Genomic DNA, 12,417 nt, shown 5'->3' on the forward strand with positions numbered 1-12,417 from the left:
CGCAGGAAGCCTGTCACATTCCTTCATCTTCACCGCTGTACCCTCTGGTTCCCACAGTGCTGTGGAGCCACATGTCTTTTATAATTATTTTTTTCTAATCACTTCAAGTTTTAAAATGATAACGAGCACAAAAATCACTAAAAACCAACGAGGCGAGCTCCGTTCTGTACATTTATACAGCAGCATTCAAACACAAGGCAGTTCAAAGTGCTTTACAGGGACTTGGAACATTAAACAGAGCATTAACATAACATTAACAACAGGAATAACAACTGAAAAAAAAAAATGTAATTAAGTTGTATCAAGTTGCATGAAATCAGTATCAATTTAGAAACAAAAAAAATGCCATAGTGAGGGAGGTTAACACAATATTTAGCATTTTGTATTTGGGTGAAAATACGAACTTCCTCAACATTAGATTTTCTTTTTTCAAGGTTTCTTCCACACAAATAGTTCTTGTGGTTGCATATTGGATAATTTTTGTAATAAATAGAGATTGAAGTTTGGACAAACCCTGCAACCATGCAGGGAAAAACAGAAATGACATGGAACAGTACGTATCTACTATATCTACTGTAACATGAATTTCATGCATTTAGCAGTTTAATGTTGCTAATATAAGGTTTTTAATTTCTACGTTGTAGGACTCATAGTTGTGCATCATTAATAATAATAATATATTATTTTATTATTATGGATATAGTAGATGGCTCGATAAAGTCATTGCTTTACTGCACTAAATAAATTGATAAGAGCTGTTATAATCACTTTGATTATCACCCTTCTTCTCTGTATGATCCTTTTCCTTCCATACAGTAGCAAATAACTAGGATTTTGAAACCTCTGGTTGTGCAGGAACCAGAAATAGTCTCTACACCACGTCACCACACATCTCCCCTCACTCTTGACGTTATCACTGTGTCACTAGATGATGCAGAACAACAGGAGTGACTATGGGTCATAATAAGCTGCAGCACAGACGACCACGGGGCTTGTGTACAGGAGGGCAAGTTGTGTTGTGTAAAATAAATCCTTTTTATTTACGATTTGATCAATTAAATAAAACATGGAGAGCAACATATGAATATAGAATATGGGGAGAATGACATATGACCATAATTGCCCTGCTAGGGATGAATAAAGTATTCTCTATCTCTATCTATCTCTATATACTCATGATTATCAGTTTGTCCTCAGCTCCAGGATTGTGTAAGAAGAGCAGATCACTGCTCCGACATCCAGCTCCAGACTCAGACAGTGAAGAGAAAATGGAGAGAAAATTCAAATGAGCTGCTGATCACAAACTGTAGCAAGAGCTGCCCCCCCCCCATCCACACACACAACCATGATAACACACACACAGACACACAGAATGCATTCGCTGGATTCCCAAATAGGATCCAACAATACAATCCAAGTATTAAAAATCACTGACTCAACATACACAATTACAGGAAATGAATTTCATATCTGGACACATACCAATCCTATTATGCCTCTGAGCCCGAGTGTGCTGAGCTGGTTTGTGTCAATACAATGATCCTTTTGTTCCGTCGCTGCTGCTGCTGCTGCTCGAATTAGAAATCACCACCCGACGAGTGTGGGGCCGGCGCCCCGGCAAGTATTAGCACCTAATGTCAGAGTCATTAGAGGTGCTGTGAGACGAGCTCAGAAACACCTCAGCCGGCAGGTGGAAGCTGTGTATATTTTAGGCCTGAGCCACAGGGTTCCATGATGATGACGATTAAAGGGATAGTTCACCCAAAATTGAAATTTCACTCATTATCTACTCACCCTCATGTGGACTAAGGGCTGGGAGAAGTTTCAGAGTCCTCCGTGGCTTCTCTGAGTTACAGGGGGTCTCGGCGTAGCAGTGCATGTCCATATAACGATTGCAAATGGATACCAACTGTCTACGTAACAAAAAGACACACCAAAAAACATCCAAATACCTCCATGCTGCTCGTATGTAATGTCCGTCTTGTATTGAAGCCCCGAAATGCGAAATTGTCCCGAAAAATATAAAATAAGTCTATATTTCAAGCTTGTTTTGTAGCGGAAGCTTCTCGAAGCTCCTCTTCCCGGTTCGTCCAATTTGGACGAACTGGGAAGAGGACAGACCCTGGTTCGTCCAAATTTGACGAGGAGCTTCCACTACAAACAAGCTTGAAATATAGACTTATTTAACTTTTTTCGGGACAATTTCACATTTCGGGGCTTCAATACAACGGACATTACATATGAGCAGCATGGAGGTATTTGGATGTTTTTTGGTGTGTCTTTTTGTTATGAAGACAGTTGGTATCCATTTGCAACCGTTATATGGACATGCACTCTGAAACTTCTCTCAGCCCTTAGTCGACATGAGGGTGAGTAGATAATGAGTGAAATTTCAATTTTGGATGAACTATCCCTTTAACAATTTCACAAAAATCTGGAAATTTTGAACAACGATTTGACCTAAGAGCAGACATTTGAATTCGGTGCTCACTGCTGAGAGATCAACCTGCTGTTATAATCAGCAGCCTAAATGATTCTCTCTCTGATCTCATCACTTAATATGTGTGAGCTGCAGGACCAGAGTGGTGCACCGACAGGGGTTAATGAAGTTATTAACCATGTGTGGTGGAGAGAGGATGGAGGAAGAGTGAAGTGATGGAGAAAAAAAAAGGGGGGGAGGGGAGGGGAGGCGAGGGTCATCTGGCTGGCTTTTATTTAAGATGAGTATAATGAGATTTTAATTTGCTGTGGATGAAGAGGAGAAAGTAATTTATGTTAGACAGTGACTCCCAGCCGCCGTGTGTAAGAGCTGACAGTGTGATGTGACACAGTCTGCGTTCCTGTCAGCGCCACGCACACGTACGTCATTATTAAATATGTCATATGACGCAGTCAATTATAAATATGACTTCCTGACTCAAGAGGGTGATGTGAATCGCTGTGTCCCTAATACATCTACATTCAATTATACCATTTTGCTAACCATATGCAAATAAGATCAGATCTAGTTATTTTAGATTAACGTACATACAATTTGTAAAAAACAAACAAACAAACAAACATCTTTGACAATCTGGAAACACAGTAAAGACATAAAAATGTTAAATACACAAAAAAGCAGAAGTCTGGTCAGACAGTCACTTTTATCTTATCTACAGTATAATCACTGTTATTAGTGTGAATGCTGAAAGTCTTCAAGTTTTATATTTTAGCTTTAGCCTTTTTCAACATTGCCTAAGCAGTTTCTTCAGCTAACTCAGCATTGTTTTAACAATTTCTTCAGCTCATTCAGCAATAGCGTTCAGCTGCTTTCAGCATTCACACGCATTTTCTGCAGGAAATGCTATCTTTTTCTAGTTAAACTAAAATAATCCTCACTGAATGTGCTACCTCACCATCGCTCCAGTGAACAGCGTCACAGCTCAAGCCAAAGAAAGATGGCAGCCTGAAGGTACAGACACACCTTGTGAACACTAGGACACTGTCCCCCAGTGGACAGCAGAGGGCGCCCCCGAGCGCCTGAGGATCAGGGAGAGACGGGACGTTTGTGAAATGAGAGGCAGCTCCAGTGTGGACGTCCTGAACCCCAGTAGAGACCATTACCATATTCAGATTCACAGTGACCTACATCTCCTAATCCTCAATGAGAGCTTTCTGTGCTTTCTGTGCTTTCTGTGCCGTGTGTGTGTGTGTGTGTGTGGCACTGTACACTTGTAGGTCAGTGTGACAGAGGCTGTTGTTGTTAGTGTGGCAGTCATAGAGGGCAGTGTGCAGGTCACGGGGGGTGAAGTGTGTGTGTAGGTGTGTGTGGAATGCTCTGATGGAGTCGCCACAAGCTGCTCGGCATTGGACACAATGTGGCCACTGTTGTTCAAATATCAGAGGAGGACAGAGGGGAGACGGGGGCCGTATGGACACCGGGCAGAGAAACCAGGCTTTATTTCACTAATGTATCAGCCTCAGCCATCCTTGATTCATCATCGCACTAGGGATGTCATGACTATAGATTTCCTTGATACGATTATTGTCAGAGAAATAATCATGGTTTTACGATTATCACGATTATTATGCAGTTAATTTCACAACCCTATGAATATGTAAAATCAAATAAAGTCAAAATATTGTAACTTCTCCTGTTATCTATTCACGAAAATCGATTATTTCGTTCAAAAGTCTGTTTTTCATTAATCAGTAATCCCCCCCATCAACAAAGTGAAGTGTTCCTTTCAGCTCTGAATGAGCCGTTCATATCATTCATATCTCCATGGAGTGGGTAAGCTCGGTGCTGGCTGCCATGTGGTGTCTCCATGTTTTTACGTTCAGTGGCAGCGTGACGGTAGGAAACCACGGAAACTCAGCGGAGACACCGGAGCTGTCGGCTCAGGTCGAGGTGGCGTCTGTGAAAAGTCACCGCGGTAACGCAGGAATGGAGCGTTACACTGATGCTGCATTCACCTGCAGTCGGGCAGACGACCGTCGGTAACAAACCAGATGTCATTTTAGTCACAGAAGTGGAGAGAAAGACGGTAAAACGTGGGTCAGGTAAACAATACCACATCGCCATGACAACATATTGTCACATGTCTTGTTTTGCCTCGTGCTGACGGACCACTTGTTTACATAGAGGCTTGTTTATGCCGTTACCTGCAGCGGCTGTTGTCCGTCTGCCGTCTGCCCAATTTCACGTGAATGCAGCATGAAAAATACGATTGAGTTGCTTGCGATTTACAACCACAACGAGATGGGAGTAATTCCTACACAATTTACCTTTAAACGCCACAATTAATTGATCGTAAAGATTCCTAAATACCGTCACTTTCCGAAAAAGATTATGTCGGAACCATATCGGCAGATGCGCGCCAAAGTAAAGGTAGATACTGGTCTATTTATCTAAAGTAACGCTAAATTGGTAGGAATTTAAATGTCCGCGTGTCATTTGTATTGTAAAAAAATGATTAAAATAAACTTAAACATTTGGTATAGATGACAATTAATGACTTAAATATTTCAAACACTTCCCCCGGCGTAGTTAATAACTGGTCCTATATATTAAGAGATTAGATGTAATTATATTTTGACTATATTATTTTACACATTCATAGTGTTTTGAAATTTATTGATGCATAATAATCGTGATGATCGTAATCAGCCATCCTTGATTCATCATGGCACTCATCTCAAAGAGTGAACAGTAGCTGTGGAATAAAAGCTCATTCACACTGAGCGGAAATAAAGAAGTGCCTCCAACCTGAACACCCCCTCTGATACAACGTGTGTCTCCTGAAATACCCACGCTGCAGCAGGCGCTCCGGGCCTCTGTAGTCATGGTAACAGTAATAACAAGGTGGTTAACTTCGAATCGAAAACTCAAACTGCTCTTCTGTGTCATATTCATCCGCCCACCACAGCCCGTACTCCTGACCTGGACTTTGTCTCTCGATACTACATCGCTGCACTTTTCCCTTTGGCCCTGTCATAATTACTAATTGACTATTAGATGTTGCTTGGCAATAAAATGTAACTATGGGTCATGATAAGCTGAGATATGAAGTTGTTTTTTTTTAACAAGCGTTTCTGTGTCGCTGTCTAGGAAGTGTTGAAAGTCAAACAGAGCAGATGTTGGTTTGGATTTGGTTTTGGACGGAGTAACACCAGACTCCTGCTTTAAGGATTTTCACAGCTGAAACCAAACCAGCTGCAGTGAATCCACTTAAAGTGCTTGTTCCTTCTGTGGCTTCACTCCTTCTCTTCAAGTATTAATGACAAACAGGACTAATTGGTTATTGATGGCTCATTGTGTTCTTGTGGGTTTGGTTGCCGGGGAACATGACACTGATCGATGACCGCCAGTGTGGTCTTTCATATCAGCTTCTTCTTCATCTCAGAGCTTTTGCCGAGTTAAAGGGATAGTTCACCCCAAATTGAAATTTCACTCATTATCTACTCAACCTCATGTGGACTAAGGGCTGGGAGAAGTTTCAGAGTCCTCCGTGGCTTCTCTGAGTTACAGGGGGTCTCGGCGTAGCAGTGCATGTCCATATAACGGTTGCAAATGGATACCAACTGTCTTCGTAACAAAAAGACACACCAAAAAACATCCAAATACCTCCATGCTGCTCGTATGTAATGTCCGTCTTGTATTGAAGCCCCGAAATGCGAAATTGTTCCGAAAAAAAAAGTCTATATTTCAAGCTTGTTTTGTAGTGGAAGCTTCTCGAATCTCCTCTTCCCGGTTCGTCAAATTTGGACGAACTGGGAAGAGGACAGACCCTGGTTCGTCCAAATGTGACGAACCGGGAAGAGCAGCATGGAGGTATTTGGATGTTTTTTGGTGTGTCTTTTTGTTACGAAGACAGTTGGTTTGCAACCGTTATATTGACATGCACTGCTACGCCGAGACCCCCTGTAACTCAGAGAAGCCACGGAGGACTCTGAAACTTCTCACAGCCCTTAGTCCACATGAGGGTGAGTAGATAATGAGTGGAATTTCAATTTTGGGTGAACTATCCCTTTAATTCACATTGTGGAACCATGAGGTGAGTTAATGTCAGCTTCATCTAGCAGTAGCAACCTGAGGACAGTTCAGCTCAGTGTAATGAGCTGTACAGGTTGTGAGCTCCTGGTTGTGTTGGTTTACACTTTCATGGACATAATGCACACTTTAAGTTAAAAGTTGTGTTTCTTTTTGCATAATGAATGATCCAAACATCATTTTCTATCTAGATAGTTTGGACAGTGCTACTGCTGGTTGGTCTGACCAACAGTAGACCAGATGTCTCCACGTCCGGCTTATACCTATAACTTGACTTATGACCCCTATCTCTTATTATGATCCCTCACATCGTTCCACGGAGACAAGGAGCTGCTTTCCCTGCTTTCCTACAGCTGCTCCTTCCACCATCTCATTTCATTATCATGGGACACAGGCCAACTCCACCTTCACCCCATGACCAGGTCACCACTGACCTGACTGACCGGTGTGTCACCCAGACAGCAGCAGCCATCAACGACATCGTGCTGCTTGCCTGGTCTCTCCTACGGTGGCCCGGAGAGCTTAATGCACTGCCCCTCGCAACAACACATGCAAAGACACAAAGGTGCTACAACTAGGGATGTCACCATTACTAGTTTTCACAATTAATCGCCACAATTAATTGATCGTAAAGATTCCTAAATACCGTCACTTTCTGAAAAGGATTATGTTGGAACCTTATCTGCAGATGTGCGCCAAAGTCAAGGTAAATACACAGATACTGGTCTATTTATCTAAAGTAACACTGAATTGGTTATATGTTAGCGTGTCATTTGAATTGTAAAAAAAAATATTACAATGAACTCAAACATTTGGTATAGATGACAATTAATGACTTAAATATTTCAAACACTTCCCCTGGGGGATTAATAACTGTTCTGATTAGTAATGTAATTATATTTTGACTATATCTGATTTTACACATTCATAGTGTTGTGAAATGTATTGATGCATAATAATCGTGATAATCGTAATACCGTGATTATTTCTGTGACAATAATCGTACCAAGAAAATCTATAATCGTGACATCAGAAAACATCAATTTTACAACACATGCACTGCAAAACATTGATGAACCTGGCTGGGACCCTTGCACTAGGGAACAGCTTTACTATAATATACAATCAAGATTTCCTCTGTAATGTAACACTGATTGCAAATTGATTATTGTTTTTAAATTATCACTTTTTATTCACGACTTGATTCTCAAAACCTCTTACTGTTTTTTTTTTTGTTTTTTTTTATCTCAATGTGGCCCTGAGTCTCCTACTGCAAAGCTCCACCACTGTCCTGTGGGTGACCCCTCATGTGTTCACATGTGAGGGGGTTGGGGGTCTGAAATAAGTGGGATAAGATACTTCACATTGAAAATCCATGGAGAGCTGCTGCTGGTCAGATTATCGCTGCTGCTGTTGTTCTTGTTGCACCATGAGGGAAATAGATTTTATTGACCTGGTCTGATCTGAAAAGAATCAACTGATAATCGTCGTTTAATGTTTCATGATTTATGAGCCTGGTTCATATTTTTGTGGATTGTGTTATGGAGAGTTGAAGACTTACATAATATTATGTATTTGTTGATGTTAGAGGCTGTAAATCTCTCTGTGGGACACAGGAACAGAAAACCACAAGAGAGCGATTCAAATACACAACTTGACACAAAAATCAAAGTGTGTTTACTGGGCAGAAAGAGTGAGATAGATAGATAGATAGATAGATAGATAGAGAGAGAGAGAGAGAGAGAGAGAGAGAGAGAGAGAGAGAGAGAGAGAGAGAGAGAGAGAGAGAGAGAGAGAGAGAGAGAGAGAGAGAGGATAAACACAGGCAGGCACATCCAGAGGAGCGGGCTGAGGAAAGGTCAACAAGCTGAAAACTAACTGTGTCACAATGTTGTCACAACGAACAAAGATGTGCTGGCGCAGGAGGATAAGACACAGGTACAACATGTTACTATCAGTGTGGGAGGAAACGCACAAGGACAGGAAATGAATCAAAATGAAAGGGAGGGTTAGTGATTTCTAAGTAAAACTAAAAATTCATTAAAAAAAAAACTAAGACAACTATAAACACTGACTTATTGCTGCTTCCTCTGTCAACTGCAGTATCAGGATAGTCACAATCTCTACTCTCTGTGTTACAGGGGCGAGACAGGTGTCTTTATGAGGCCAGGGTGAAGTTGACTTTTGAACACTGAAATAAAATGCCATCACTTCCTTTTATTCTCTTCTTACTGGAATCTTTATTCTTTACACGTGTTGTTTGTGTGGATTGGCTGTAAAAGAGTCTCAGTTACAATAGCAATGAAAACAGTGACTTTGATCTCCTTCCCTTTTAACAGAGAGAAGAGAGGCCACAAGCAAAAGCAAAATGAAAAGACAGGTAGTTAATCATTAACGGATTATAGACACAAATAGCAGCTAAGAACTAACAAGGCCTACACAGTTCATAGTACAGGGATATTCAAACACTTTGACGTCTTGACCTCTACTTGCCACTGGCCTTAAATCCAGGACCTGAGGTCACGGTAGATCAGTAGAGGAGGTCACTGTCCTTTCAGACACTTCATTCACTGTAGATTCAAAATCTGGCCATACATATGCAAATACATACAATATGCTTTGTTCACAAGAAGGTAATTGTGGTGAATTTTAGCTCATAATCATAACTGCTGACTCTAACACAAGTAAGTTGATTTTTTGTTTATCATCAGCCTATGATAACAGATTTACCTAGTTAAATTTGGCCTAAGGTAGTAATCTAAATATCAAACTAAGTATACATATATAATTAGTTAGAGAAGTAGTAGTTGTGTACTGTAGGAAAACATTTTACTTGATTATAATAATGATATTAATCGTAATCATTTTGAGGATTCCTCTATAGCAGCTGTAAAAACAAGGGTTTATGAGGATAATGGCAGAAGAACCAAAACCCATAAGAGACAATACAAGAACCAGACAACCTGATCTGAGAGCAGGAGGAACCACAGTAAGATGTAAGATGATGTGAGCAGTTTAACAAGATATTAGATAACAAGAATAAGGTATATGCACAAAAACAACATACAACACATATAAATATTAAAGATATAAGATAGTGAATAATAAATTAAGGATAATAACGATAAACAAAGGCCATAAAAAGGATTAAACACGTTAGAGATGTCAGGATGACGTAAACTGGGTTTGAAGAAGTGGCTTAAAATATGTTACAAATGGATGATAATTAGCTTTTTTCAGTTTTTTAATGAAGTAAAACACTAAAGGTGTACAGTCTGTTTGGTACATTAGGAAGAATAAGTTGAACTTTATAAACATGTCGGTAAACATCATTTTCTTTCATGGTTTCTTTAATATGGAGTTGGACTCTACAGTCCACATGCTCTGTTGTTGTAGCTTGGAGGCAGCAGCTCCCTGTCACCCATCTGACAGTAAAGACAATGAGATGAGGTAATGTTGCTTGTGCCCCTGTGGCTTTTTAATGCACTGACGCGCTCTCACAGACAGGGGGGCACAGAGAGCGACAGAGGGGGTGGGGGTGGTGGAGGGGGCAGTGGAGGGGGCAGTGGAAGGGCAAAGCTCATTTGCATGAGAAGAGCTCTTCAGGCCAATGGCCGGAGCAGACAGAGGGAATATCAGGATCCAGCAGGAAGTGACGTGTTGGGTTACACACTCCTCCCTCTTTTCCTCAGGCAAGAGAGAGAGAGAGAGAGGGAGAGAAGGGGAGGGAGGGAAAGAGAGACCAAGTGAGTAAGAAGGGGCGAGTGGGGTAGGAGTAAATGGGCCAAGCAGCAGTCTCATTCTTGCTGTGTGAGATCACAGAGCGGCAGAATGTGTCGGGATCTGCCTGACTTCTGAAAACGAGACCGAACAGGACTGAAGGAGTGACAGGGAAGAAGAAAAAAAGGAGGGGGGACAGAAGGACATAGGAAAGAAGGAAGGAAGGAAGGAGGGTGGGAGAGGAGACTGGAGGGAGTTTTTGGGATCTTTTGTGATCTGCTCTGGGCTGAGGATCTATCCGGCAGAGTGTCTGAGAGGGGCTGAGCTACAGCCCTGCCCCAGACCAGCAGAGACGCCTCGCTGCAGCACGGACAAGATGAACTATCTGGTGAGTGTGGGACAGACTTCAGCGTGTGCATGAGGAATCTGTGTGGCACTGTGGCTTCTCTGAAAACCTCTGCCTCTCCTAATGTGTGTGCGTGTCTGTGTCCTGTGTGTGTTTACTGTGTGTGTGTCTGTGTGAGTGAGTGAGTGCTTTAGCAGGACCTGCTATGGGAGAAGGGAGGGAGGGGGGGTTGAGTATGAAGAAAAGGAAAATGCGAAGGGGGAGGAGAGGGAAACTGGAGTTAACATTTTCTCTGTGGATTCCCACCTTTTGTTGGATCTCAGTGGGGATTGTGTGTGTGTGTGTGTGTGTGTGTGTGTGTGTGTGTGTTTGGGGCAAAGGGTTTAAAGTCAGTTCACACTAGTCGAGGAGACTTCGCTGTCCTGTAAAGGAATGTGCAGAAACAAAAAGGACAAAGTCGCTCTAAATTCCTCCCACTCTTCTTAGAGGGTTTCAAAATCTAACACTGGTTTTCTACAGCTGAGGTTTTTTTCCAGTCAAGGAAACTGAAAGACTTTGTGTGTTTCAGACTGGACACAACAAAAATGGAAAATGTGCTGCAAGAAAAAAAAATTGAAACATCCCAAATAACTTGTGAAACCTTCTCAGGCAGCATTAGTGTGTTGATACGAATTTGGTGAAAGTGTGTCACTTGATGCCTGTAATCCTCTTTGAGACTTTTCCTCACATGGTGGTGCATGTTTTCTTCTAAACTTTCTTCCTTGAATGCATCGCTGCAGCGCACACACACGGCAGACTGCTGTCGACCTCACCACACTCAGCCCCTTGGCTTTTTATTCTCTGCTCTCAGCTTGTTGTCGTCCCGCATTCAAACACAATGTCAGTGGACTGTGAAGGAGAAAGGGAGAAAGAAAGAAAGAAAGAAAGAAAGAAAGAAAGAAAGAAAGAAAGAAAGAGAAAAAGGGAAAAAAGCGAAAGAAAAAAGAAAGAAGGAAAAAACGAAAGAAAGAAAGAAAGAAAGAAAGAAAGAAAGAAAGAAAGAAGAGAGGTAGAGCCATGGTGTGCGTTTCTGCTGACTCAGAGGAAAGTGGAGAGAAATGAAGGTTTTATGGCCAGAGGACAGAGGGAGGCGATCAGTCGGGTGAAAGAGAAAAATGCTTCAGTAAAACAGGAGCAGAAAGAAAGAAAGAAGGAAGGAAGGAGAGCAGTGAGATGTTGTGTGTGGATATTGAATATGACATTGATTTAGTCAGACAGCAGAGACAACTAATGTGTTTGTGAGGAGAGGGGGAGAGAAAGAGAAGTCAGACAGAGAGAGAGACAGAGACAGGTTCAACAAACTCTGACTCACCCGTGGTCTGACTGAGCTCAGTGTTCACTCTGAGTTAACGGTGTGTAGAAAAAGTCATCATCAATAGAGCCGTGATGCAACAATTCAGCATGGTGATAGGTAAATCTAGAGCAGAGTGACACTAAAGCAGGTTAACATACACTAGACACATTATTTATCAGACTTTTATTTTGTTAAGTGGTTTGATTCTGATCCAGGAACAGTTTTTTTGGGTGATTTTCAGTTGAAAAAAGCTCTGAGGCTGAAACCGGGTGTAAAACTTCAGACGTCTACATTTTAAAGTTGTGTAACTGTAACTAAAATACACAAAAAGAGTTAAATCTGTCTGCAGGCAATACTCAAAAGCTCAGTCTCAGAATTTAGTCCAGTTTTTAAATGTTGAAGTATTTTCAACCGCACCGCTGTCCCCCTCACTCAGAAACATCCCATCATCTACAGTAGCTACGATGTGACAGCTATGACAGGACA

General features: G+C 41.6%; 1 protein-coding gene across 2 annotated transcripts in view; it reads left to right on the forward strand.

The window, feature by feature from the left end:
- The window catches only part of bcar1 (BCAR1 scaffold protein, Cas family member), a 92,865-nt gene that overhangs the window by 36,402 nt on the left and 44,046 nt on the right, over window positions 1-12,417 (forward strand). Inside the window, exon 1 of one of the 2 annotated variants that reach the window (XM_083973789.1) lies at window positions 10,261-10,640. The exons of the other annotated variant lie outside the window; for it this stretch is intronic. Within the exon in view, the coding sequence (XP_083829915.1) occupies window positions 10,629-10,640 (12 nt within the window). The 5' untranslated portion in view covers window positions 10,261-10,628. Of the gene's footprint in view, window positions 1-10,260; window positions 10,641-12,417 lie in introns of those variants that run through there. 2 annotated transcript variants of the gene reach the window in all.

The sequence above is a fragment of the Trachurus trachurus genome (genome assembly GCF_905171665.1).
Source record: "Trachurus trachurus genome assembly, chromosome: 6".
NCBI classification, from domain to species: Eukaryota; Metazoa; Chordata; class Actinopteri; order Carangiformes; family Carangidae; genus Trachurus; species Trachurus trachurus.